This window comes from Vombatus ursinus, unplaced genomic scaffold, assembly GCF_900497805.2.
Source record: "Vombatus ursinus unplaced genomic scaffold, bare-nosed wombat genome assembly UNPS02014826.1, whole genome shotgun sequence".
Taxonomy (NCBI): Eukaryota; Metazoa; Chordata; class Mammalia; order Diprotodontia; family Vombatidae; genus Vombatus; species Vombatus ursinus.
In genome coordinates, this window is record NW_020954604.1 from 11,085,153 (window position 1) to 11,113,002 (window position 27,850).

General features: G+C 49.2%; 1 protein-coding gene across 1 annotated transcript; it reads right to left on the reverse strand.

Moving 5' to 3' along the window:
- Positions 1 to 1,467: 1,467 nt before the first annotated feature.
- CUL9 (cullin 9) lies at positions 1,468 to 27,665 on the reverse strand. Its single transcript, XM_027838348.1, is given in 43 exon segments — positions 1,468 to 1,886; positions 2,056 to 2,132; positions 3,062 to 3,195; positions 3,409 to 3,526; positions 3,714 to 3,824; positions 4,006 to 4,080; positions 4,540 to 4,633; positions 5,086 to 5,249; positions 5,494 to 5,658; positions 5,823 to 5,963; positions 8,759 to 9,104; positions 9,696 to 9,946; positions 10,422 to 10,563; positions 10,565 to 10,622; positions 10,799 to 10,928; positions 11,242 to 11,387; positions 12,503 to 12,671; positions 13,327 to 13,564; positions 13,783 to 13,943; positions 14,119 to 14,301; positions 14,385 to 14,494; positions 14,854 to 15,033; positions 15,368 to 15,501; positions 15,767 to 15,942; positions 16,319 to 16,414; positions 16,737 to 16,842; positions 17,264 to 17,435; positions 17,593 to 17,683; positions 18,052 to 18,279; positions 18,471 to 18,576; positions 18,735 to 18,987; positions 19,694 to 19,772; positions 19,774 to 19,912; positions 20,916 to 21,112; positions 21,726 to 21,933; positions 22,392 to 22,584; positions 22,921 to 23,257; positions 23,524 to 23,720; positions 23,899 to 24,037; positions 25,018 to 25,539; positions 25,680 to 25,834; positions 26,291 to 26,903; positions 27,647 to 27,665. Coding segments are annotated over 43 exon segments (7,530 nt in total). The 5' UTR covers positions 27,650 to 27,665; the 3' UTR covers positions 1,468 to 1,693.
- Positions 27,666 to 27,850: the final 185 nt, after the last annotated feature.

Genomic DNA, 27,850 nt, shown 5'->3' on the forward strand with positions numbered 1-27,850 from the left:
GTGAGGTCAGCTGGTTGACCATTTTCTTTTGGTCAGTTTATTTAGTAGAGGTAATTTCTTTTCTAGGAGTTCTCTCTACCAATGAAATCACAAGTCTAGCCCAAAACAACAAAAACCCAATATAGTCAGCTATCTATGTGTTAAATTTGCAAAATACTTGCTTACTGTAGTTGTCTATTCTTTGTGGCAATGCCTTATTGGAGCATAAGCTTCTTTTAAAAAATGTCATTTCGGGGCAGCTAGGTGGTGCAGTGGATACAGCACTGGCCCTTTAGTCAGGAGAACCTGAGTTCAAATCTGGCCTCAGACCAAGCACTTGACCCGTACTAGCTGTGTGACCTTGGGCAAGTCACTTAACCCAGATTGCCTCACTTTAAAAAAAAAAAGTTATTTCATTGATACTTTTGTTTATACATCACCTTCACTTCCAAATGTATTCCTACCCAGAGAGCCCTCTCTTGCACCAAAAATTCTAAAGAGGAAAAAAATCAGCATGTCCAAATAAAACAACAGATCAGTTGTTCTGGCTGTGTAAACGTTTGGCAATTAGGTGGCAAAGTGGATAGAGCACTCTCACTAGAGGTAGAGGTAGCTGGATAACCTTGGGCAAGTCACTTAATCTTTGTTTGCCTCAGTTCCCACATTTGTAAAATGGGATTTCTAAAAGCACTTACCTCCCAGAGTGGTTGTGAGAATCAAAGGAGACAACAATTATAAAGCACTTAGTGAAGTACCTTACTACACCTAGACTGACAGTCATGCCAGGTCGGCTATCAATGCGTTGATGCACTACGCCCTAGGAGTCTCTTTAGCAGTTTTAGGCAGGAAAGGAATTGCCTCTAGCTTCAACACTCCTGCCCTGTGATAATACAGTTTCGTGGAACGCTTCAGCTTTCATCTTTGGCCACTGAAACTCTAGCCATCCTTCAAAACCCAGCTTTGCTGCACATCCACCAAGACACCTCACATGATATTTCCCCTTCTGAGTTTCCTAACTCTTTTTGGTGTATCTTGTACGTATTTATCATGCTTATATTGTGGTCATGCAATAGGCTTCGAGCTTCTCTTTGTTTCTGTGAGCCCCTAAGCACCGGTCTTGCCCATTACAGACAACAGATGATAACTGAATTGCTAATGTTTAAAGTTCCCTTAATGACGTTGTTCTTCCCAATCCTCAAAAAGTCCAAAGTTCATCGTTTTCACACCCCTCAAATCAGCCACAAGGGGGCAGCACACAGGCAACTCAATAAAAATGCCTGGCTCAGCAGCTAGCATTTATTAAGTGCCCACTGTGCGCCAGGCACTGCACGAAGCACTGCGGATACAAAGAAAGGCAGAAAACTGTGTTCTCAAGGAGTTCACAGACTGATGGGGGGGAAACAATGTGCAAACAATGATATACAAATAAGCTACAATTAGGTTCAACTGGGAGCAGTTTCAGAGGGAAGGCACTAAGATGAAGACAGATACAAGAAAAGCCGTTTATTTAATAAACAGAACAAGGTACGATCCCTGGTTGTCAGTTTCCCCAGAGAGTTTCAGGGCAGCCCTCCTGGGGGACCCCTCTATGGGACAGGGATGACCCACCCCCACCACCACCCCAAAGTGCCTTAACTCCTAAATAGTCACCCGAGGTACTTTCTACCCTTTCTGGGGGTGGGTTGATTCTGGGGGGAGGCACAGCCACCACCCCTTAGTCATAGCCTTCATCCTCATCCTCATCATCAAAAAAGAAGGTATCTCGATCTAGGTTCTCTGACTCATCATCATAGGAGAAATTGTCATCATCCAGCTCCTCATCATCATACTCATCCTGCTGCCACCCTGGTACCTCATCCTCATCTTCCTCATCTTCTTCTTGACCCAGCTCTGAGGAGCCCTGCGGCCTAGGATGAGAAAGAGGAGGGAAAGAAAAGAGGCACATTTAGCAGCAAGCTTACGCAAGGAGTACCTAAAAGACACATGACTTTCCCTCTGGTTCATACTACCCCACCTCAGCAGTACAAGGCCCTGTTCCCTTACCAGTCCCAAGAACACCCTCACTCCTCTACTCACTGGTTGCTGGGCACATTAGACACCTTCACTTCTTGTGGCTCTGTACTTGGCGGAGTCTGAAGACCAATTCGGAAATCCTGCCAGAGGGAAGAAAAGATCTGGGTGGGAGGGTTGTTGGCTATGGGTCACTGAATGGTCAAGAGTCCCCTGCTCGTCCACATTTCTGTGGATTTCAGCATCAGTTGGAGTGTTTGGGGGAAGTGGGGGAAGGGAAGGGAAAGGGAGGAGGGGAGAGAGGAAAAAAGAGAGAGGAGAGGAGGAGAGAAGGAAAGCGAAGAAGAGAAGGGATGGGAAGACAGAGGGGAAGGAGAAGTGGGAAGAGGGAGAGAGAGGGGAAGTGGGCTGGGGGGGAGAGAGGGGGAGAGAGGGAGAGAGAGGAAGAGAGAGGGAGAGAGACAGAGACAGAGACAGAGACAGAGAGAGAGAGAGAGAGAAAAGGAGGGAGAAGGGGAAGAGAGAAAGTATGTTTCCCCTAAGTATCCCAGACCAAAGCCTGAATGTGGGAGGTGGTAGACAAAGTTCACTGGGCTTCCTCCTGTCAAAAGATTTAGGGTAGAGATACTGTGCAGTCCTGTAGAATGCAGTATGTAAAGGTGCCATGTAGACAGGTTACTACCTAACTGAATCTTACTCATCCTTCAAGATCAACTCAAATTCCACACCTCTGTCCATGAAACTTTCCTCAACTACCCAAAAATAGCCAGTAACCTTCCTCTGTTGTGAACTAGCATATTCAGTATCTTAACTACTTACGCAGGACTCAAGTGGTAATGTAAACTGGTGCATGATCTCTCTTAACATGTGGCCAATCTTCCACTAAACTGCCAGCCTTCCCAGAAGGCAGGAACTGCTTCATCTAATGTGCTGATGTTCTACAGTGACTCTCGTATAGAGAAGAGGCTCGAATATTTCTGTGAGAACACTAGGAGGGAGTGTGTGAGTGCTGGGGGAGGGGTGCTCATGTGTGCGTAGGGGGAGCCTAGGCAGGGCGGTGTGGGGCATGCACCTGCGTGGAGTGCTGAAGGATGGCCAACAATCTCTCCTGAATACGCCGAAGAAGCTCCAGGCCTGTGCTGAGGTGCTCTGCCTTGAAGAGTTTCAGAGAGGCAGCCAAGTCCTGGCACTGCAGGAGGGTTTCCTCTGCAGAGATGGTTTAGCACAGGGGTCTTTATTCCTTGTGGGCAGGGAGAAGGCTGTCCACTGAACAGAGAAGGAAGTGAGGGGGAAGGAAGAAGGGTGTTCTCTCTATGGGAACCCATGGCAAAGGGGAGGGGGAAGGCTGCTCCTGGCCTTGCCTCAAGGCTGCGGGAGGGGACACACATGAGCGTGCTGTCCTAGGAATGGGGGCCTCACCCAGGAGGATCTGCAGGGCGTTGGTGTGCAGCTCCAAGTTCTCTGTCTGCTGTTCTACCACATCCATGCGCTCGGTATCCTGGCTGTAGTAGCTATATACACAGGCATAGGCCAGCACCTGGGGGGTGATTAGAGAGCCCTCCAATTGTAGCTCAGACCACCTCCCTCCTCAACTCTACTTGGTTCCTGCATGCCCTGTCCAGGCAGTCTGGGCCTGTCTCTTCTCCCTTCTCTACTTCAATTTAGACAACGGGAAGGAAGCCAGACCAACCAGACCCCTACCTCTCCCAAACACCCCATCCAACCTTTCTGGCCTGCTCTAGGCCCCGGCAGGCATCGATGAGGAAGGTGAGGGGTTGTGGTGGGGGCATCTCTGAGATAGCAGACACACAGCTCCGTAGATTCAGTGTAAACTCCTGCCCACAGAGGCATGTATTAGCATCAGCACATGCAAGCTGAAGTTTCATTCTCCAAAACTTAAGACAGTTCAGGGCTCCTGATGCTCCTGGGCCCTCAGCTGTATCTCCCTAGCCCAGCGTGTGGCCCTCCCACTGCGACCACAGACTTCCTGTCTATCTCTCAGGCCTTCCCTTTCACCTGGGCCTGGTGATGGAAAGTACATCTCTCATTGTAGTCCTGAAACCGCTTCTCTTGTCGGGCAGCTTTGCTTACCTGGATGAAGGAACAGGAAATGGGAAGGACAGGTTGTCTTTTTTGGGGGGCAAGGAAAGAAATCGTTGCGCAAGGACTCCCCAATCTTTCATCCTTTCAGTAACCTCCCCCCTCAACCTGAAGTGTGATGAATGGTGTTCTAGGAGTTGGCCCTTTCTCCTTAGGGACAAGGGACAGAACCATACCAGCTTAGGGTATTCCATGGACAGGCTTTACCTCTGAATAGACTTATCAAGCCTACAGACAGCTGTCATGTCTTAAGTCTTTCTTCCCTTTTTTTCCACCCTACTTCCACCAACCTCTCTGAGGGGAATGAGGGGAAGGGAAGCATTCCCTACAACTGATGGATAACCAATGCTCTGGAACACAAAGCCCAGGCTCTGACCTGCAAGGCACTTCTGAGAGCTTTAACTTCCCATACCCTCCACCCTCATATCTCCACTCCTCCATCCTTCTCACCATGGCTGAGCAGTTGTAATAGTCCTTGTGTGTTGGTTTCCAAGGCTTGAGACAGCGCCAGCAAAAGCCATGGTTACATTTGGCACACGTCATGCTGTTGGGGAGGCCCATATTGGGGCAAGGTTACCAGCAAGGCCATGGGTCCAGAGGACTTGGCATAGCTGTTCTTTGCTGCAGTACCCCCAAATCCTTCCTGAAGGACGCAGGGAATCTTCATTCCACTAAAATTACTGTGTCATAAAACCCAAGGCCTGACGTGAGGAGCACCCATGTCCTGACTGTGCTTCCCAACCTCTGGTTCACCATTCTCCCACTCTTCTCCCATGCCTCAGAAATTCTACAACCTGATCACAAATCTGCTCCAACATATAGCTCCTTCCTCTTATTCTCAACACCCCTCTCCAACTGAAAAATGCCCTTTCTCTTGAGTTCCCTCATTTGTTCTAGCCAGGTAAAGTTTAGGGCTTTAAGGCTAAGGGCCAATAACTCCATATGGATCCCTCTTCCCATCTCTTCACCACAGCCGCTGCCTCCTCCCCTTCTTACTGTAGACACCCCTCATTCTTCTCTATAGGTGCCTGGCAGCTGGGACAGCGCTTGGAGATGAGCTTGGCCAGGTGCTTGCTTTGAGCCTCCACACTCATGCCCTCATAGTAGCCACCGTCATCCACCCACTGGGACATGTGGCTACAGCTGGCAGGGTAGTGAGCCTGAGTTGAGTAGAGAAGTAGAAAAAGGAGAGCAGAGACCCCAAATCCATCAGGCTGGAAGAGTGAGCTCCATTGATGGAGGAAGGGGGAATGATGGGGAGGGGTATCAAGAGAGCAGAGAGAGAAACAAACAATACTGTATCTTCAGGCATGCACACTCATGAGCACACATGAATGTGTATGTTCTCTGCATGGGTATGTGTGAGGGAAACGTGAATATGTGTATAGGGACAGGGGTGCCCACCTCAGGGAAATTACAATTGAAGCAGGAGGCCCAGCCACACTTGGAGCAGGCAGCCCCACAGCCCAAGCCCTGGCGGCACAGGATACGGTCACAGCCCTGTGGGTTGGTGCACCAGGTCATGTTGGAGCAGCTTTCCACATACCCCCGAAGAAGGGCCTTCTCATACTGTGACAGACAGAGACACCATGAGAATTAGGAGATAACTCCATGAGACCTTCACTAAATACCAGAATTGTATCCCTCCAACCCCCACCCAGGGTCTGCCCCTCAAGCTTCTGAATCACTGGAGCTGGGGTGGATGTGAGACTGGGAAAGGAAAGGTTGAGTACCTTGGCAATGACTTCAGGGGAGGAGACAATGGCACGGATAAAGGCACTCGTAGGCTGAGCAGGGCAGTCGGCGATAGGACAGGTACAATTCAACACAAGGTTCTGTTCAATTCGTGTTGTCAGGTACTCATTCCAGCAGGACTAGGGGAATACAGGATTGAGGTGGTCAGAACTAAGGACCCCTTACCATCCTACAGCTGGGGTTATACTCTAGGACCTATAGAGACTCTTCAGAAGGGGACTGTGCCAGATGGTCACACCTAAATTTACTCAGCACCAGCCAGACATCTCCCCTCAAGATTAACCTGAAGTGATTTGGATCTCAGTGCAGTAGAAATCAAGTACTGGACTTGGAACCCTAAGATCTAGACTTGAATTCCAGCTCTGACATTTACTAGCTATGGGCAAGTCATTCAATCTTTCTGAGTCTTAATTTCCTTCTCCATGAAATTGAAATACTTAGATAACCTATTGCTGTTTTGAGGAAAGGGCTTTGTAAATCTTCAAATGCTAAACAAGGGCTAGTTATTATTATTAACTTCTTGGGGAATGACCCAAACCTAAATCTCTGAAAGCTGGGGAGGGAGCACTGGTCTATAAACACCATATGGATGAACACAGAGTGAAGGAAGGAGAAGAGAATCAGAAGAGGGGAGAGAAGGGAGGCATCAATTCTAAGTAGGAAATCAGATAAGGTAAAAGGTATAGAGGACAAGGTTTAGGGTTACATGGCTGCCTTTCAAAACTTTAACGTTACCCTGACCTCTCTCCTGAGTCCAATCTTTTTTTCTAACTCTACTTCCACTCCTCTGTTGAACATTTCCACTTGGCTGTTCTGAAGTCACTACAAATTTAATATCTAAAACCAATCAGCAAAACCAGCCAACATGTAGACCACGTCTGACAACATATACATCCATAGCTTCTTCATTGAAAGGATGTTTGTTTTGCTGATCTGCTTTTTAAAAAATCTTATTATGAGGGAAGCTTTGGTGGGGATAGGAGAGGAAGAGATATATTCAGAAATGAGTATCACGTAAAAGCAGAAGGCAACAATGACACTAAAAAAAACCAACCTTCTCCCCTCAAAATAGGCTTCCCCTATTTCTGCCAATGATATGTCATTCTTCCAGTCACTCAGGCTCCAAAAACCTCAGTAATCCTCAACTTTTCCTTTCCCATTGTACATTTCCAGTCAATTAATTCTTCACTCACAATCTCTTTCAAATTCATTCCTCTCTTTCTATCTATGCTGCTACCATAGCTCAGACCTTCAGCATCTCCCACCCGTATTCACAGGGCTTCTTGTCTAGTCTCTCTCATTTCTTTTCAATCCATCCTGCACAAGATTGCCGAGCTAATCATTTTGAATTACTATTTTAACCATCTTATTCTCCACCTCAAAAATGTACAATGATTCACTATTACACAGAGGATAAAGTTCACATTCCTTGGTTTGTCAGTTAGGCATCAGCTTTTAGCTCCCATTACCCCACCACAAGAATACTTTCTGCCGCAGTATGTCTACTCGACTGCAATCCAAAAGTCATTCTCAATCCCTAACTTTGGCTTGTGCTGCTTCTTCTCTTGCCTGGAACATCTGCTATCCCAGAAGTGTCAAACTCAAAAAGGGAATGTCTACTGACTTAAAAAAAAACAAATTAACATTATCTCCCTTTTTTTGTATTTTTATTTATTTTTCTTAAATATTTCCCAATTACATTTTAATGTGGTTCAGTCCCCACTCTGGAGTTCTGTCAGCACATCTGAGCAGCTAGCCTTGAGTCTGACACTTCGGCACTACCCTATCTTCCCTGCCTGTCCCAGCCGTGGAGGCCCAACCACCATAGCCACAGGATTCTCTCCCACTTCTAAAGTCTGGGAGCATTTCTGCCATTTACTTAAGCATTTAGTACTTTGAATTGTTACTGAATTTTTCATTTGTGTCATCACCCCACCTAGATTCTAAATTCCTCAGGACATGGATTGTTTCACTTTGGGCTTAGTGCTCCCAAGACCTAGCAGTGTAGTGGCTTGGGAAAGTTGACTGACTGAGCAGGGCCTACATCTCCCAGTGGTGACTAGAGCAGAGTACAATTCACATACCAACATCTCATATACACTGTGCTTATAAAGTGTTTTTTCTCACATTCCTGTAATGTTTTTGTTGTTGTTCAGTCGTGTCTGGCTCTGTGTTACCTGATGAACCACACTGTCCATGGAGATTTCTTGGCAAAGACAGTGGAGTGGTTTGCTATTTTGTTCTCCAGTGGAATAAGGTAAAGAGAGGTTAAGTGACTTGCCCAGGGTCACACAGCTAGTAAGTGTTTGAAGCCAAATTTGAACTCAGGTCTTCCTGACTCCAGGCCCAGCACTCAATCCACTGCGCCACCTAGCTAGCCCTAAAGCGTTCTTCTCACAACTCTGTAATGTAGATAATTAAGTTATTATCATCATTTTATAGGTGATGAGACTGAGACAAAAACAAGTGAAGTGATCTGTCCAGGATCACTCAGCTAGTCAGTACTGGAGTCAAGACCACAACTCAGATCTTCTGACTCAGCATTAACACTCTTTCTACTAGGCCACGTGGCCTTCCACAGTAGATGATCAATAAATATTTGTTAAATGAATGAATGAATTGATGGGATGAAGAGAAGGAAAAGGACAAACGTTCAGAAGAGACATATCCAGAAAGAAATGAAAATCCATGTTGTAAGGAAGACTAGGGGAGAGAAGAAAAATTGAGGATGGAAGAAAGAGTATCCTGAGTAGAAATGGAATGTGAACTGAGGTAGATGAAAGTCCAGCTTAAGTAAAAAAATTAAGGGCAGGGGATCAAGGAGAGAGGGAGTCATGAAGTGAAGAGAAACAGATCTTTAGTTAGGTGGGGAAAAGATGTGTGGCTAGGCGGGGGTCAGTTGTGGGGTCCTCACCTTGCAGCAGTAGTGCATGCAGCACAGGGCGGGTGGCTGGTCTTCAGGGCTCAGGGGGCTGACACAAACAGGGCACTGGGTGGGGAGTGGCGGTGGCGTCTGAGCCAGAGGTACCCAAAGGCCTGAGGCCAGCAGCAAGGGCTCTGGATCTTCACTGTAGCTCTGTAGTAGCTGGTCAGCCCCCCATCTAGTGTGGGCCAGTAAATGCAGTGCAACATCTGGCTCCAAGCTCAGGGTCTCCTGCACCTGGTTCACTGTCTGTTCCATTAGGCCTTCCACCTCATGGGGGCTCATGGTTCGGCCTGCAGGTAGCTGCAAGGAGGCCAGGGCAGCTACTTCTTTAGGCCTAGTTGGGGATGGGGTACAGAATAACTATCAGTAACCCTGTCTCATACATACAACCTAGCCAAGCCTAACCCACCCCAATCAAGATCAGCCTAGAGACAGATTATGTATGACTGTGAACAAGTACACTATTTTGGCAAAATTAATCATCTTTTTTAAAGCATCATGGGAACGTGCCAATTTAAGGAAAAGTGGTAGTGATTCTAAGAAGTGAATATATCTGTCAATTTGTCCTTTGTGCAAACATGGGTTTTCGTGTTTTACAGTGGCTTCAAAGAATACAATAGGTGCACTAAAGGAGCTTCTACTGAATGGAGCTGTATTTTCAAAACAAGTTTGTTTATAGTGAAATATGCTTAATAAGGAAAAAGTAATAAGCTCTTTTGAGGGCAGAGACTGCTATCTTTGCAACCTCAGTATCTTGGAGCACATCATGGATACAAAATGCCTATTCAACTGAACATTTGCCAGATGAGGGCAGGTGGGGAGGTGAAACTTGGGGCCCCAACAGTGCCCACCACAAGTCAAGCTCCCCCAGCTTGCTCCAAGTTGGACAGAAAGTGAGGGACCAGGGCGGGTCTTCCAGCCCTACCTGAGCTGGGAGGTCCCAACACTCCGAGTGCCACAGAAAGGGACGTTGGCCTGACCCCGCTGGGGATCTGTAGGCTCTGGAGCTGCATATGCCAAGACTTGGGGCCGGTCCTCCTGCCTTCGAACATAACCCTGGCCCAGGAGATGGAGGATGCAGGAGAGGACATCAGTGCTGCTGCAGCCAGCCTCCCCACCCACGTTGCTGCTCAGGCCCCTGGGGCCAGATGGGCCCTTCTGCCAGGCCTCCAGCACCTAGGGACACACACAGAGGACACTGTCACCCAAGCCCAATCCCCACTCTGGTTTCCACAGAATAACAATAACTAGCATTTATGTGCCACTTTAAGATCTGTAAAGTGCTTTACATGTTATCTCCATCTGATCCTCACAACAATTCTGCTGAGGTAGGTGCTAATATTCCTATTTTGCAAATGAGGAAACTGAGGCTGAGAAAGGTTAAAAGCCCTCCCAGGATAACAAAGTGAGTAAGTGTCTGAGGTAGGAACTAAAGTCCAACATGCTTTCCCCTTTGCCACCTAATTGCCAGAATGTACCCTGTGGGATTTGAAAGCCCCAAAACAACTCTGCAGTGCTCCCAGATCCATACGTGCCCCCTCCCCTTGGTGGTCTCTTCATTATGGAGCCGAGTATACAGACAACCATTCCCAATAACCATTCCCCAGGGAGCCCCTGCCTCACCACCTTCCATGGACCCCTTCCCTCGTACCAGACAGACCAGCTGATCAATGTGCAGGCCCTTCTCCCCATGGGCTTTGAGGATTCGGACAAGCAGGCAGCTCAGGAGGTTCCTCTTCCTCTCCAAGGTTCGGCACTCATCCTCCTCCACACTCAGGTATGTCTGGGGGGGGGAGCAGCCACAAGGCCTCCCCCCCAGGCTCCTTCTTCACCTCCCGAAGCCGCAGCACACCTGAGACACCACCCCCACCCCCAATGCCCTCAGAAACATGGCCAGGGGACAGGAAACAGCTCCTCTGAGGGGAGGGAGTGGTGTAAAAGCTTAAATCTCTTCCTTCTCCCTTCACCTCCCCTTCCCTGTCCTGCCCTACCCCAGGGCAAAGTGCCTACACAGTATCCATTACCTACCTCCAGGAGGGAAACCCTGACCCTCATGAAGGCTCAGGGGGCCAAGCCCTGAGGTGAGAGGTTGAAGGGCTTGATTCAGCAGCTCTGAAGAGAGGTCTGAGCTCTGAAGCAGAGTATCTAAAGGTACCTCCTAGTGAAAGGAATAACAGAATTAGAGTTATAAAGTACTCCCTTCCTACAGCAATCCTGGCAAATGGCTGAGCTTTAGGGATAAGGCCACAACACTGGTTGAGGGCAGTAGAAGGAAACCTGCACTAGGGTGGCTGCCTCCTGAGAGAGGTCACTTGCGAATACAGGCAGTTAGGGCTTCTCAGGTGGTCATAAAGACAGGACAAAAAAAAGGATGGTGGGAGGCACACAGGACAGAGAAAAGATAGGAAGATCAAAGGTGGGTAAAATCAGGGAGATGAAGAAAGAGGATGAGGCAGGGAGAACTGTAATACCTCCATCTTGTTGAAGTGCAAAAGAAGCCACATCTGCAAAGTGGAGACATGCAGTGTCTGTGTCCCAAAGAGCAACTCAGCCCGGCCCAACCACGACCACTGCAGTCGACGACGAGGCCCCAGGTCTAGGACTGGCCGATTTTGACCTGTGAATGGAGAGAAGGAACTGTCAACAGAAGGCTGTGTCTCAAAGTCTTTTCTAAGCCTGTCTCCTCATGCATAATTAGTAAGTCCTTCCTATGTGTCCCGCGTTGTGTTTGCTGCTATGGGAAATATGAGACTAGTAAAACATCAATCTAATTCTCAAAGCTTACAATCTTTCAAAGCTAGGGAGACAAAGATCATGAGATTAGGAGGTTACTGAGGGCAAGGAACGTGTCTTCATTACACTGACAGCTTCCCCTATGGGCATGGGAATTATCTATGGAAGGAAGAAAGCCAAGATGTTCGGGATCTCAGATAAGATTTAAAAATTACTCTGCCTCTACATTACAGTTCTTTGGAGAGTCCGAGTCTTCACTGTACATGTGAATTTAAATGACTATGAAACAGTAGCCTACTCCATTGGGAGTGTTTTTTTCTGGCATTAAAAATGAATATTACAAAAGTTTAAAATATCCCTTTTCTGTACCACACCCTGTGTATTTTGCCCTGGACAGCTGCCTCTGTTGCCACCCCACCCTTGGGTCAGGAGGATGGTCCCTCTCAACAGGTATCACCCATCTCCTGGCTTCCCCTTTCGAAGCTCAGGAAACATGATATAGTGCCAGATTTTGAGGCAGGAAAATGCTATTTCAATAAAAGTGCAGCCACCAACTGGGCAAGTCACCTAAGGCCCATGTACCTCACCTAAAAAGTGAGGAATTTGAACTAGATCATCTCTAATGTCCCTTCCAACTTTAAGAGTCTACATTTGATGAAACAGAAAAAGGACTCTAGGTACCATAGGCACCCACGTACCACACTTCTTCAGCATCATGTGTGCCCCCTGGTGACCATGGCTGTCCATTCTGCCTATTTTCCCTTACTGCCACAGAACTCTTGAACTTATCAAGAGCAGGATGCTAAGGATTAAAGACCCCAGTGGTAACACAGTGCCAATAGTTTAGAGTGCTACCTTATTTCCATACACCCTGAAGCCAAAACTTCTATTCATTATATCTTTCTACATAAACCCTCTCCTATCAGATCATCTTCTTCAGGCTGCTGTCCCATATGCTTAATCAGCCCCACCTCCCAGCTGTCCACCCCATGCTCTTACTCTGACTGTAGAAGTTGGAAAACCGGCTGAGGCTGGTACTGAGAGCTGGAGGGAGGTACTTGTTGGGCTCATGGAGATAGCAGAGGGGGGACACGGGCCAGCAGCGGGGAGACAGGACCAGCACAGACACTTCAGGGGCTGCCTCCTCAGGACACAGCTCCTCCACTGGCTGTGGAGGCAAATGGCTCTCAGGGACCTCCTTCATTCAAGTTAGTCCAATAGAAGAGATATTTAATAAACTCTTACTGGGTGCAAGGCACTGGGGCCAGGTGCTCTGTTTGAATACAAACATGAATACCACATATCCTTCTACCCAGGGAAGGGCTTCCTCAGCTCTATATTTTTCCTGTCCTCCCATCCCTAAATCCCCTGTCCCTCATTTCCCACTGGGGCTGGGCCTCTGGCCTCTCTCATCATCTCACCTCCTTCTAGGGGTGAGTCCCTGGCCCCTGGCTCTTACCTCCTCTTTGTGAGGATGGGCTTCCAGCCTCTTTCTCTTGCCTCACCTCCTGCTGTGGCTGGTCTCTGGCCCCTGTCCCTCACCTCCTCTTGACACTGGGGCTTCAGCTCCTGCCTCCTGTCTCACCTCCTGGGGCTGGGTCTCTACCCTTGTCCCTCACCTCCTCCTGAGGCTGGCTTCTAGCCTCTCTCTAGCACCTCACTTCCTTCTGGGCCTGGGCCTCTGGCCCCTGTCCCTCACTTCCTCTTGAGGCTGGGGCTTCAGCCCCTGCCTCTTGTCTCATCTCCTCCTGGGGCTTGGCCTCTAGCCTCTCTCTATCACCTCACCTCCTCCTGGGGATGGGTCTCTGTCCCCTGTTCCTCACCTCCTCCTGGGGCTGGGCCTCTGGCCTTTGCTCCTCATCTTCTTCCTGTTCCAGGAGTTGCTGGTCGATCTGCTCAAGCTGGAAGAGGTGGAACTGGTGCTGCAGTTCCTCTGATGTGCTCAGGCTGCTCAGCATCTGCTGGGGCAGTCGGTTGGGGAAGCAGAGCCCAATCTGCTCCAGCACGGCCCTCTCCAGCCAGCTTGGGCCCAGGCTCAGGAGGCGATCTGCCAGATAGTACCTGCAGCGCACGGCCCAGATCTTACTGAGGACGGACTCGGCGCCAGCCTTCTCTCAGGACCTTGGGCTCCCCCTCTCTGCTGCTCCATGGGGCTCTTCCTTCCCTCGAGTCTGGAGGGCCCCCCCAGAGTCCCCGCTCAGCCATGCCTGGCTCCCCTGTCCCCTCCCTGTTGTCAGCCTGCCTGCCCTCTGCCTTTCCCTCTGAGGCCCCACACTCACTGGTAAAAGTGCTCAAAGGCAGTGGCCAGCTCTAGGCCAGAGAGAACCATCATGGGCTCCAGGCTCCGCTGAAGCTGGCCCAGCGTCTCTTCCCCCTGGGGTCCACCTACCCGGCTCCTCTGGATCTGCTGGTCGATGTGCCGGGCAAACTGCTCACTCACCTGACCATAGGAATAGAAGAGAGAAAGGGTGAAAAAGGGGCAGAGGGAAAAAAGGGGGGGAGAGGATCAAGGGAGGAAAAAGGCCCTAGGGGAGGGGACTAGGAATGGAGAGTGGGGAGGAAGCCTGGGAATCTGGAAGCCCATATCTGAGGATGAGGGGGCAAAGAGGACTCACGTGGGCAGCAGTGAGAAAGGAGAGCTGAAGCAGAGCTCCAGAGAAGCCCTGGCGGAGGGCCAGTGTGAAGGCTGCCCGTGGCCCAAAGAGCTCTGCCCCAGCACTCTGGAGCCGTTCATAGATGTTACAGTAGCTGGGCACAAGGTCCGGCGCCTGCCAAGCTGCAGTCAGAAACCTGCTCACCTGAGGGCAAGAGGCAGGAGTGTGAAGGGGCAGCCACTGCTGTCCAGGCCTTCCCCACACCCTACTGGCCCCACCCTGCCCACCTGCTCTTGTACCACACCCCTCCAACACTGGGTGATACCCCTCAGGCTGCCACCAGGAGGTCCTAGTCCAGCCCCTGAGTTCAGCTCCCGACTCTTACTATTCTTGCCATCTGTGGAGACAGAGACAGAAGGAGGAAAAGTCTTAGACTCTGGGCCCCAGTTTGAGGATGCTCTCCTGAGTATGCCCCACCCCAGCCCCCGAACTTTCCATAACGAAGAGCAGGAGTGATGAGGAACAAAAGATACCATCCCTCCATCCCCAGCCTATAACAATCTTCTAGGATGGATGAGAGGGGTAGAAAATGTCATAGACTTGGAAGAACAAAGGAAATGGAGGCTTAAGGAGAAACAGAGGAAGAGAGGGCAGTGGATTGTGATAACATTGCTAGGGGAAGGATGGGAGTGGTTTTTCTTTCCTGACAATCCCTATCTGTGGACCCTCAATGAGGACTCATTCCCTGAGACTCACTGGGCCGGGTGGGAAGCTCAGGAGGAGGTCCTGGGGGAGGCTCCACATGCACCAGCAGGTGGCTGAGGCGACGGACCCGTGAGGTAAACGAATCTGCTCGACCTTGTGGGCAACGGACCTTCTCTCTGTGCTCCAGGTACTGGTCCAGCAGCCAGGCCAGGGGGCTCACCCCACTGCCATCTGAGAATGGAAGACAGTTCAGGAAGACACTGCAACATGGGAACAAACAGCAGGTGAAGGGTCAGGGAAAAATTAAGAAATTATGCGCTGGTTGGTGGGATGGAGATTGAGGAATTATTACTAGGGGCAGGTCTTGAAAGAAAGTTATCATAGTAGAAGTTATAGGATGGTTACCAGGAGCAGTTTTGAGGGGAGACGTTGATTACCAAGAGCATTTACTAGGGAAGATGTCACAGAATGGCTACCAGGGAAAGTTCCTGGAGAAAGCTACCAGAGCAGAACTCGTGGAAGTTACGGGGGGCAGTCTCTTGGGGAGAGGCAATGGGATAGTTACCAGGGGCAGTGATGCTCTGCACCAAGGGGCTGACCAAGGCCTCCCAGCATGTCCTTCCCAGGGCCTGGGCAGCCTCATCATCAGGGAGGAATCGATCTGCAAAACTCTGCTCATGGCGCAAAGCCCTGTTCAGTCTGGTGACAGGGTCAGGAGCTAGAGGCACGAGCCCCTGGCCCCAAGACTATCCCTCAATACCACACCCTGAATGTTCTCATGTCAAGAGCCCCCCACGGACATCAGGAGGGCCTCATCCCCCAGAACTGCTCTATCCCCTTCCTTGAATCCCCCAGGACTCTCCCAGGCAGCCACTCTCACCCTGCCCCTGACCTCTTCACTCCTGTCCTACTCCCCCCTCCTCCACCACACTAGCCCCAGCCTCTCCGATGTCCCTCTCCACACCTAGGGCAGAGTTGCAGCAGGCGCTTCCGGTCCTGAGCAATGTCCTGACTCCAGGCTTGGGCTCGAACAGTGTAGAAAAGGTGTGTGCGGCGACACAGCTGCTCCCGGAACAGTGGCCAGAACGTGGGTTTGGGGCCCAGAACTTCTACCCCTCTCACACGGGTGTCAATGCCACCCTGAAACATGTGGTTGTCATTGACTTCCCGCAATAGCTTGGCTCCCTCCCCCAAAGCCACTTCAGCCAAGCTTTGCCACAAAGGGCTGGTAGAAAATTAGGGCCCAAAGTCCCACTAACCAAGAGCGTCTCGTAACTGTCCAGAAATAACTCTCACATTATTAGAACTGTACTGCCTTCTGGAACTCTTCCCAACTAGGTCAAGAACCCAAACTTCAAGTCTGGTATCCTTTCTTCAAGTACTTCATATGCTAGGAACAACTCTCTCAACCCTATTCCTCCTGTCCCCTGGTCACAAGGCTATTGTTCTGTTTAATGCTTCCCTAACCCCTTCAAAGAGGTCTTTTGACTTCCATGGATCCTGCACTATACTCTACCTGCTGGCATCGCTTAATACGGATCTGAAGGATGGGCCAGAAGCGGGTCAGGTTCTCCAGGAGTAGCACTCGGCTAGCAGAAGGCATCACATTTACCTGAGGCAGGGGAAAAAGCTGTCATGTTCCTGATGACGCAGAATGGCGGTGTACTTTCTCCCTCTTGCCTCTAATCAATTTATCGATTTCCTATAGCCCCTAGGACCACTGATCTCTTCCTTCCTTCACAAGATCCAAGGGACCTCGGGGCCCCACAATTCCACAATTCCACAATCCTAACTCTTAGCGTCACTATTTATGCCCTCCCTTGGGACAAAAGGCTAAAAAGTTCCCTCTGGAGGAGGGTTCTCTGCATGGGGTTCAGGCCACATATAATGATTAGCTGCTGGGAATAGGAGAAAGGTGTATGGGGGGTTCTCACTGTGTTGAGCTCAGTGCTGACAGAACTGGCATTGTCTCCCCCCAGCACCACCACACGGGCTGGCATGTAGCTTGAATCTTCACTGGCCACCAGCAGAGTCAGCTGTCTAGGGGGGAGGAACCCATCAGAGCCCATGCCCAGAGGGTAGCTCCTCAATCAGGGTTTAGAGACTTCCTCCTCTCCTGTACTTCTAGGCCCAGGGAGTCAAAGAATCAAAACATTTTAGACCTGAAAGGGATCTTAAGAAATCATGTAAGTCCCCCTCCCTTGCCCTTCCTTTTACAGATGAGGAAAGTGAGGCCCATAGAAACGAAATGATTTGCCCAAGGTCAACAACTGAATAAGGAGCTGAACCAAGAGCAGACCTAGGCAGCCTCATACCACATACAGGGCTTTTACATGCTGCTCCCTTACACAACGGTCCAGGGAGGTATAGACATAGCACCCCAATGCATGATAGTGTATTTGTTATCTAGAACACAGGGAACACATGAGCATGCCTCATGTGACTGTCCATTTCACCACACCTGACAAGGACCCCACGGTGCATGTGTAGGGTGATATAGTGAGAGCCAGTGCTGCCATTCGATTCCCAGTAGGTCTTGGGGTTTCGGTCAGTCAGCTTGCTGGCTCCATGAGGATTGGATGACACTTCCACCTTCTCCCAGCACTTGTCCTCCTTTACCTCCACACTGGACCCTAGGGACAAAAAAGAAGGAACAAATCACAGTCTGGTTGAGGGAAGGACAAGGGACAGAGGAGAGCAAGGAAGGAATGGGAATACCACTAGACCAGGACAGGTGGGGTGGGAGAGGCAGCCACTGACCCTAGCCAGAGGTAGGTGAAAGACACTGACCCTGGCAGAGATGCCTGAGGAAGACGTCAAAAAAAGGGATGTTAATTGGCCGGTGGGTTCTTCTGTGCTCTTCAATCTGGCCAAGCACCATCTGTAGTAAGACAACAGGAGTAGGTGTGGGTTTGACACACAAGGGAATAGAGGGGCAGGACAGAACACAGTGACAGAGGGGCACAAAAACACGTTTTATGGCAAAAAAGTCATACGACTAAGATTTTGCTTTTTCCTTCTCCCACCAAACCCTATAGACTATAGTATCATATAGAGGTCTGCGTAAAGAATACACTATATCCCTAGTCATCCCAAATTAGACTGATAGGTCAGACGCTCCCTCCCTTCCACCTGATCCCCCCTCCCTTGCTGCTGTGGTCCCACATTCTCATTCAGCACTTTCTCTCACCTCCCGCCCCAATCTGTTATTTTCTAGGCTCTATCTCCTTCATTTCCCATGCTCCTGACCTGGATACATCCAGCCAGGATGCTTGTTGTGAGGTTACTGTAGAGCCGGGCATGCTTCTCACATTCGCTCACTAGGTCCCGAAGCTCGGGTCCCAGGAGCAGCTGTGCTGTGTGCTTATCTAGGGCCTTGGTGAGGGCCTCTCGAGCTCCCAAGCGGCACAAAACCACCGCGCAGTCCTTGTGTAATGTGGCCAGGCGATGCAGGAAGCGGATTAATTCCTGGACCACCTGGGATGGGGACCAGGGAAGGTGGAGTAGAAAAGGGTGCAAAGCCAAATACACAAAGTTCGGTCAAATAGATGCAAGGATAGAGATAGTGGAAAACAGGAATCAGGCAAAAGGAAATAGCAACAGATAATGTCTTCTACTTCCTACTCTGGATGCTGCTCCCAGTATCCCTCCCTACTAAAGAGTCATACCTCCCGGTCATTGCTGGGGGCATTCATGCAAGCCAGACATGGTTCCATGGCCTCATGCCAGGGGAGAAGGATGGCCTCAGGAAAATCCAGCATCCTGATCAGTATTCTGGTGGAGATTGAAATAGAGTCTTTTTATTTCATGCTGACCACTGACTTCCACTCCTGCATGGTCTCTACCCTATCTCAGCATCCTCTGATCTCAGGTCCCACCCCTCCATCACCTAAAGTGCCCATTATTTCCTTCCTTCCCACTCATCCTCTCACCTCAGAACTGTCATATGCAGTGACTTGTTAGGTCCTGGGGTCTCCAGGCTCTGTAGCAACAGCAGGAAAGGCTGGGGCTGATTTTGAAGTCTCTTCAGTACCTGGTTCACATCACCCTCTCGGGATCCTTCAGGGCAGATGCTACGCTCCAGCTCCAAAAGTAACTCCCCAGAGGGGCCAGCACTCCCCACCAGGCTCTGCAGCAAAGGCTCATCCGTCCCAGCCTGGGGCTCAGGGCAAGGTGGCTCTGCTACTATAGCTCAAACACACAGGAAGAAAGAACAACTGAAGGCCTACCCCCATCAACATAGGAATATATAGGAAATTCTCTCCTTTTTTCTGGGGCCTTTTGTGAGTTTTCTTTTTTCAAAGAAAGCCATGTTACACATAATATATTTTTATGTTTCCAAATTAAGTGATTTCAAATATGGAGAGATAAAGTATTGTTCCTATTTCTATTTTCCAAAAAACTAACTAAAAAGAGACTCAATCTTTCCAAAGTTTCCAAAATTTTTCTCTTTCTAGTCATGTTCTTTTCCCACCTCTTGGGACCACTTTAACTTTCCCCACTCTCTCTGATCCTAGATTGCCTCATTAAGGGAAAATCAAGAAGTCATCTTATCTCTCTAATTTCTGGCAGTACTATACCAGAACCAGCCCAAAGAAATGAGAACGTCTCCTGTGTTCAACGCCCTCTCCAGAAGGGACTTCTCAGCCTCTATTCACTGCCCATTCTAATGCCTCTCATACCTCAGACTCAGGAAACCCACACCCACATCCAAATTGAGGACCACTGAACCCCATTTTCCTTATTTCTATCTGACTTTTAATGGCATCCCACAGTAGAAATGCTGATAAATCAGTGTCTCAGTGCCCAACTAGAGGCTAGCAGTCTTTGATTTCCTATGTATTCCAGAGCCAAATACCACTCCCCAGCCCCTCCTGGCCCATGGCGGTACCTGCATGCTCTGGACTGCCAGGGGGCCCATGCTCTGAAAGCCGGCTGAGCAGGGTGAGGATGAGGGTGCGGGTGGGGGGGCAGAGACTCTGATCCTCCACCACAATGGCTGTGCAGGGCTTCTTGCAGCTCCTGGGTTGCCAGTTGCTCCCCTAGCGCCTGATGGTTGCACATGAGCATGTTGAGGAGGAGCAGCCCATTGCCTACAGCTGAAGAACACCTAGGATGGAGATGGGGGAGGAGAAGGACAGAGGACAGAGGAAGAAGGAAAGGAATAGAAGGGAAGGAAAAATATAGGACTTAAGAGCTGGAAGAGACCTCAGAAAGCATTTACTCTAACCCCCTCATTTAAATGATGAAGAAACTGAGCAGCAGAGACTCAGTTTTAGTGACTTGTCCAAGGCTAAACAGGTGGTCAAAGTATCTGAGGTAGATTGAATTGAGGCCTTCTGAGTCCAAATTCAGTGTTTTTTCCATTACACTATCCTGTGGCTGAAGCAGGAAAGACCTCCAGTAACAAGCTCCCAGATTCATGTATTCATTACTTCAACAAACAACAATCAAGCATCTTCCGTTTGCACAGCACTACGCTAATACTGAGGAAGATACAAAATGTAGAAAAAACACTGTCCCTGCCCTCATGGGCCTTAAAATAGTACTGTCTGTATGTATGAGTACACCTCATAAATCTCCCCACCTCTAAGAACATACTAACTCAGGCCTGCAAGACAAAAATTTTGTGTTTGTGTGTACATGGGTGTACACATACACACACATGTACACACACACACATACATACATACATAGGACATGCCCAAAGTGGGAATTTGTTTTGCTTAACTAAGCATATTTGTTATAAGGGTTTTTTCTTTTACTGTTCTTTTTTCAATAGGGAGGATGTTGGAGGGAGAGAAAATAGATTTCTTTTTGTGGAAAAAAAATTAAATTTTAAAGAAAGATAAGGGTCTTTTTCTACAAATGTTAAGGATTTCCTCACCCCACATTCCTATTCAGAATCTGCCCCAATATCAGTTAAGACAGCACCACCAATGTTTAACCTGATGGAAGAATAAAGGGAATTTCTGCAAGGAGGAAAAGGTGAAAGTAACTTGTGGACAAGTAGTGACAAATCTCAAAAGGGTATAGGAGGTAACTGTGTGAAATTGGGTAGTACAGAGGTGATAGGCAGTAGAGGTGAGGCAAAACACAGCAAAATCCTTTACCCTTCAGTTTGTAGCATAAGGATGACAGCAGCAGGGATTGCTCCCAACAGGTTGTCAGTGCCAGGGCGGGCAGCTGAGCCAATGCTGGCAAAGATTTCCCGGATCATCTGGGCTTCAGAAGCTGCCAAAGGGGATGCTCGACCACTGCCTCCACTGGGGAGTTCACAGGGTCCAGCACTAGCCAAGACCTTCAGTGCCTGCATGGTAAGATGGTAAGATATGGTCAGAATCATCTCTATGGTATAGTGAAATCACTGACTGCTGTTGAGGCCTATGCTGCTAGTAGCCAACCAATGCTTCGAGGAAGAAGCTGGTGAGCAAAAGGTAGCTCTGACAACTGGTACTAAAAATGGTATCATCAGTTGGCAATAACCTACCTTAATCCATCAAAACAAAGGTGGGGGAATCATGTCTCCCACTTCGAATCAGGCCACAGGACTGTCTTCCTGTGATTTCTTTTCACTTTCTTTCTTTCTTTTTTTTTTCTCCTTTTTGGTGAGGCAATTGGGGTTAAGTGACTTGCCCAGGGTCACACAGCTAGCTAAGTGCCAAGTGTCTGAGGTCAGATTTGAACTCTGGTCCTCCTGACTCCAAGGCCAGAGTTCTATCCACTCTGTTACCTAGCTGCCCCTTCTTTTCGCTTTCAAAGTTGCTTTGGATATTCATTTTAAACTGACTTCTGCTGTAAAAATGTTGAGGACTAGAGAGTACCATGATCTGTCTTGGCCCCACATAACCGTAGGGATGACACTGGGGATGGTCCAGAAGTAGTGAAGATCACCATGATCCATCCCCATTCCCCCTACTTACCGCCAGCCCAGCCTGTTGCACAAGAACTGAAGTCTTATACTCCTGCATGCAGACCAGCACAGCATAGACTCCACCTTCTGTGGCAAACAAGGGCCGCCACTCATGCTTAGCCATGAGTAAATAAAGAAGGCGTAATGCCAGTACCACCAGCAGTTTCTCCCCAACCCGATTGGTCAGCAGCTCAATCAGTGTCTTGACTAACTTCTCTCTAAAGGGAAAAGATATCAGAGCAGCAAATAATTTTGATTTGGAGATTAGGGGGTGGGGGGAGGATGGAATACACTTTCCCAATTTTCTCTCTTGATTCTCAACTGTTCTAAGCCATAAACTCTCCCTCATTTATTTCAACTGACTCTTCCTAACTCTTAATCTACCTATTATACTCTACAATCTTCTCCCCTCACTTTGATGAATTTTTCCACTCCTCAACCAACCCTTCCTGCCTTACTTCCAATTATATTTTCCATTGCTCTGAAATTCTTGCTCTCCTTCCTCATTCCCTCTCCCTGGGCTAGCCCTCATTCCTTCTTCCTATGCCTCATGTCCTATTCTGCTCAGCTATTCTACCTGGCTTTGCATCCTTTCCCCTTATACCTGGCCTCATCCCTCCCACCACCTTCCGGACTTTCTGTTGCCAATCATCTACTATTTCTCCTAGGGTCTGACCTGAGGGCTTTGTCCGGACGGAGCAGAGGGTGGTCACGACCTGTGGCTTCTTCCACAGCTTTAGAGAGAGCATAGAGACCTGAAAGTTGCAGGTTTGTTTCTGAGTTGGATCTCTGCACCATGGCAATGGCCTCTGTCACATGCTGTTCCAGGGAGCTCCTTCGACCAGGGCCCCTCAAGGCACTGCACAGTTCTGGAGTGGAGGGAAAAAGAGATAATGTCTCAGTCTTCCTTGATGTAGGATGCTCCCTGGATTCCCTGGCCAACAATCTTAAGGTTCCAAGAGGTAAACCTATTCAATGAAGATCAAGATTGGGGGACCCTAGAACATGGATTTTCTTCTTTTAGGAATACTGGAAACAGAGAAGGAAGATGAGGACTGGATCCCAGTCAAATCCAGTGGAATGGATCCTTCCAGGTAAAAAATGTAGGCCATAACCTCACCTAAGGCCTAGCTTACAGGCTAAGGTGGCCTTCCCCACTCTCTTCCTTCTGGACCACCAAGTGCCTAATCTATAGCTGAACTCACCACTGGCTGACTCTTTCAGTTCAGGGGGCAGAACCAGCCCTTCCACCACCAGAAGCCGGTTGAATAGCGGGGAATCATTCTGTGCCTTGGGGGGCTCAGTCTCCACCTTGATTTTCTCAAGCAATGATGCCTTGGGGGTGCAAGTGTCCTGAGTCACAACAGGGGCCGGACTAGCTGAATTTCCTGTGTTAGGCTGTGGCCCATACTTGCAGTAGACATGAGAGCTCAGCAGGTCACTGTGGGTGCTGCCCTTGCATTGCCCACTGAGTGCTAATACCAACTTCTGTGCCAACTCCACTGGCACTGAGAGCACACCCAGGGCCTCCTCCTCCAGGGTCTGTGGACAATGAGGAAAACTTGTAACACACAGGAAAGAATAGGGAACAATAGGGAAAGGGGGCCACTGGGATTGAGAGGAAATATCTTTTTTGGAATACCTTCTCATCTTCCTCTACCCTGGGCCCTCATGGTTTCCTCAGACCCATGTCCAGCTTCTGAAGCCCCTTAGACCTGATCTCTACTTACTAGCCCCTCCCATCCTGACTCACCTCTCCCTTACCAGCAGACCAGCCTCTCAGAGCTCCATTCCTGGGCCCATCATACCTCTCCATCCAGGTTCTCCCGGAGGAGCTGGAGAAATTCCTGTTGCTCGGGTCCATCCAGCTTCTTGATGAAGAAAAGTAGCTCCCACCATTCAGCCTGGCTCAGGCATCCAGACTCTGTGTTGCTCTGAGCCTCAGGTTTAAGGTATGGCAGGGCATACAATCCCCCAAGGGGCTTCCAGTCTAAGGAAGGAGGCACTGTGGGCATGAGACATTAAGGGTACTGACCAAATGTCGAGGAGAATATGATATTAGACACATTGAGGGCAGCTCAGGGGCAGGGGCAGAATCTCTCTTTGGTCACAGTACCTCTACCCAGACAAGCCCCCATAGACTATTCCCCAAGGAACCTGTGTATTTGCCTCCCCAAGCTCACCTATACCTGAGGTTTGGGGCCCATTGCCCCCTGTCCCTTTCTCTTGCTCAGCAGCAACTTTGTCCTCAGTTACAGGACCCAAAATCTCCACCATGTGCCAGTGCACCCAGTATGTACGGCCTGTCGATTGCCACAGCACCTGGGGCATGAAGAAGGAAGGGAGAAAGTTCAGTCACCTAAGTCTATGGGAGCAACCTCAGCTGGAAGCCCAGACATTGGGCACATAATAAGAATAATAATAATAATAATTAACTATCATGATAATAGCTAACTTTTATACTTCCTACATGCCAAGCACTATACTAAATGCTTCACAATTATCACCTCATGGAGTCCTCTCAACAACACTGAGAGGTAGGGACTATTATTTATCCCTATTTTACAGATGAGGAAACTGAGCAAGAAGGTTAAATGACTTACCCAGGGTCATACATAGCTAGTAAATGTCTAAGATCACATGTGAACTCAGGTCTTCCTGACTCCAGGAAGGAGGCAGCTGGGCAGATAGGTGGCACAGCAGATAGAACCTGGGCTTGGAATCATCTTCATGAGTTCAAATCCAGCTTTGGACACTTGCTAGCTGTGTGACCTTGGGCAAGTCACTATACCCCCTTTGCCTCAGTTTCCTCATCTGTGAAATGAGCTGGAGAAGGAAATGGCAAACCACTCCAGTATCTTTGCCAAGAAAACCTCAAATGGGTCATGAAGAGTCAGAAATGCCTAACAACAAAAACAACTTCCTAACTCTAGCCCCAGCATTCTAGGTCCCTTCCACATAAAGCTTCCATAACAGCCACAATTTCTATCTAGAGCAGAGGCTGGGGAAAGAAGACAAAAAGGACCCAAACTTGTATTCCTCCCCTTTGCCAAATAAGAAAAGAATGTGGGCAACAGTATCCTTAGATGTCTCTGTCTCCTTTTCACCTACCAGGAATCATCTCTCTATCTGGCCTCTTAGTGATGCAATCTTTTGCAAATGGAGATTCTCCCTCCCTAGGGGGGTAGGGATAGAGTCACTCTCTAACCTTCCCCTACTTTCTCTAGGGTCTTTCTTTCCCAGGGATGCTACTCTACCATCCCAACTTTCCAAGTCACCATTCCCACTTCATTCACATATACCTGTACAGGGGGCATTCCATTGTTGCTCTGCCGGAACTCGCCTTGGTCCCCAGCACCGATCTCCTCATAATCTTCCAGCATTCGAACACGCATCCCCGGCTGTAACGTCTCCTGAACATAGTCAGCATAGCCACTCAGGCTCGAGAACTCAGACCGTGGTCTGAAGGCCCGGCTTGGCCTCCTGGGGGAAGGAGGGGTAAGCAGGGTTGGGAGAATGGTGCTTGGCACAGACGATCGGGGCTGAAAGATAGATCGGGCAGGCTGAGGGGGAGATGCAGGCTGCCTCCCTGGGCCCCGGTCCCAACCCATGCCCCGAACCAATTCGGAAATCAGGTTGCCCATGGCCATGCTAAACTCCAATTCCCTTTGTCCACGACTCTTCTCCACAATGGAGGCCTTGTTAGGGGAGCACCGGTTCCCCCACTCCCCAGGCCCTGGTTCCACACTGCTACTTAGCTGGTCCAGGAGGGATGTGACACATAAGTAACGCTTCACTAAGGAGAAGAGCAGCTTTCCAGGGATCTGCAGGATAAACACCCTAGGCTCAGGTCAGTGATCTCCCCACTTTGCTTCTTCTAACTATATTGCCAACAGATTGGGGGGGGAGGTGATGAGGGATGAAAGCCCAGCCCTCAGCCCTTTTCCCAACTCCTTTAGGTTACCTGGGGCAGGTGGATCCCTTCAAAGGCTATGCAGTGCTCTTCAGAAGATGTGGTCTCTGCAAACAGCTCCAACAGAGTGGAGCGGCTATCAAAGTCCATGTGTTGTTCGATGCCATCCTGCTGGCTCAGTGACAGGAGCACATGGGCCCTGCTCCCTAAAATACAAGCCCTGCTCTGCATCCTGTCCCAGGGAGCCCACTTACCACCTTCTGCCCAGTTCTCAACTCTCATCACCTGCCTCTCAGACTCACTCTCTTCCACCCTCCACTGGAACCAGGTCCTTTCCCACCAAAGGGGCTGACAGGGGGAACAATGCTCTGAGAAGGGAGACTATGTCTTACACAATAACCATCTGGACTAACATCTGGTCAGGAAGTTCTAAACTCTATGAAAGAGAGAAACTGTCTCTTTCTGTTCATAGTTCTCTTTCATCAATGGGTGTGAACCTGTAGCTCTAAGTTCACTGCAACTGAGCCCTGGCAGACATCACTTTCACTGATGAAACCAAAAGGTGCTGACATCCTCTTTTTGCAAGCGGTCCCTCATCCCAGGTCATGCTGTTGTCCCACCTCCTTTCCTGCTTCCCTTTTCTTTCCCCCGCTGGCCCTCACCAGCATCATGGGCTGCCAAGGCCTGTAGCATCTTGCCAGCACTCCTGCGAATCTGTGGCTCAGGGTTGCCCAGCATGTGCATGAGCAGGTCCAAGGCTCCTGTCTCCCTGAAGACACCAGCAAGGGGTCCGATGCTGGCATAGGCGCTGAGCACATGGATGGTGTGTAGCACGGAGGCTGCAGGACTCGAGCCCCCACCACCGTCCAGTTGTCTGGCAGCTCGACGCACCAGTCCTCTAACATCTGCGGCCATCTCTCCCAGAGAGGCTTCGTCCAGCCCCCCCGCATCCCGCGGAAAGGCACTCACACTCCCCACTGGTTCATGCTGTGGTCCCGTGGCTGGTGCTCGTTCACCAAGTAGCATGGGGCAGCTGGCATAGACCTCGGGGGCTGAGAGCCACATGAGGATATGCTCTGCCTTGCCCTCCAGGGAGCTGCCACTGCCTACTCCACCCTCCTTCCCACGCTGAAGGACAGTCCAACGGATCAAGTACTCTGGATGCCCATCATGACCCTGGCGTTGCCGGAGCAGTTCCTCAGGGTATGCCTGCAGTCGTGGGCCCAGGGGCACCAGCAAATCTCTGTTTCTACGTTCTCCCACCATCCTGGGCACCTGGAGCAGAGGAGGAAAAGGAGCAGAGTGAGGAAAAGCACTCATTGTAAAATAAGCAGCTATGGGGACATGGAAGAAGGTTGCAGGACAGAATTCACTTATGTCAGAAGAGACAAGGGAAGAGGAACCTAGGACCAGTGATCAGGGGCAGGGACATAGACATAAGGAATTGGGGCTGTTGTGGGGACAAATGGTAGTTATGGGAGAGCATCAGATGCTAGACATGATGAGGCATGAAAGGCAAAGAAGGCAAAGTGACTTGAGAAAACAAGGAAATGAAGTGAGGTATAACAATAAAATAATAACAATAATGAATAATAATAAAATGATTGGTCATAGATTTAGAGCCTGAAGGGCCTTTAGAGGTCATCTATTCCAACACTCATTTTAGAAATTAAAAGAGATAAGAGAGGGTAAGATAGTTGGTATAATCTGGAGAAGGGTCTCGGGGAGAATTGAAAATTAAAACAGTGATAAAAAGAGCAAAAAAAAAAAAAAGCAGGGAATAACAGTTCCAGAAGAAAGAAGAAGTTATGGCAAGAACTGCCTGGCGTCACAATAGTAACTAAATCAAAATTAATATCTGGGGGATGATAGAGGAAGATAATCACATAGGGACAATTTAGAGAAAGCAGATCTAGACAAAAAAGCTTATGAATCCAGGACATGTGAAAGTGTAGGGGTATAAAAATGGAAAACAGTGATATGAATGTCTCTGAGATCACCACAAAACAGGCCCTCACCATGCCTGCTTCGACAATTCCTTCCAAAGAGGTTTTCCTTTCATGCCTCTCCTACACCATTCCACCCTTCAAACTAGCCAGGACAGAATGCGTGTGCAGAAAATCAGGACTGCCTTCACAAGCTCTGAATAGGTGTGTCGGGAAGGAGTGTGTTTCTATCTGAAGGGGAAGCGTAAACAAGGGGGGTGGTCTCGTGGGCGAGGT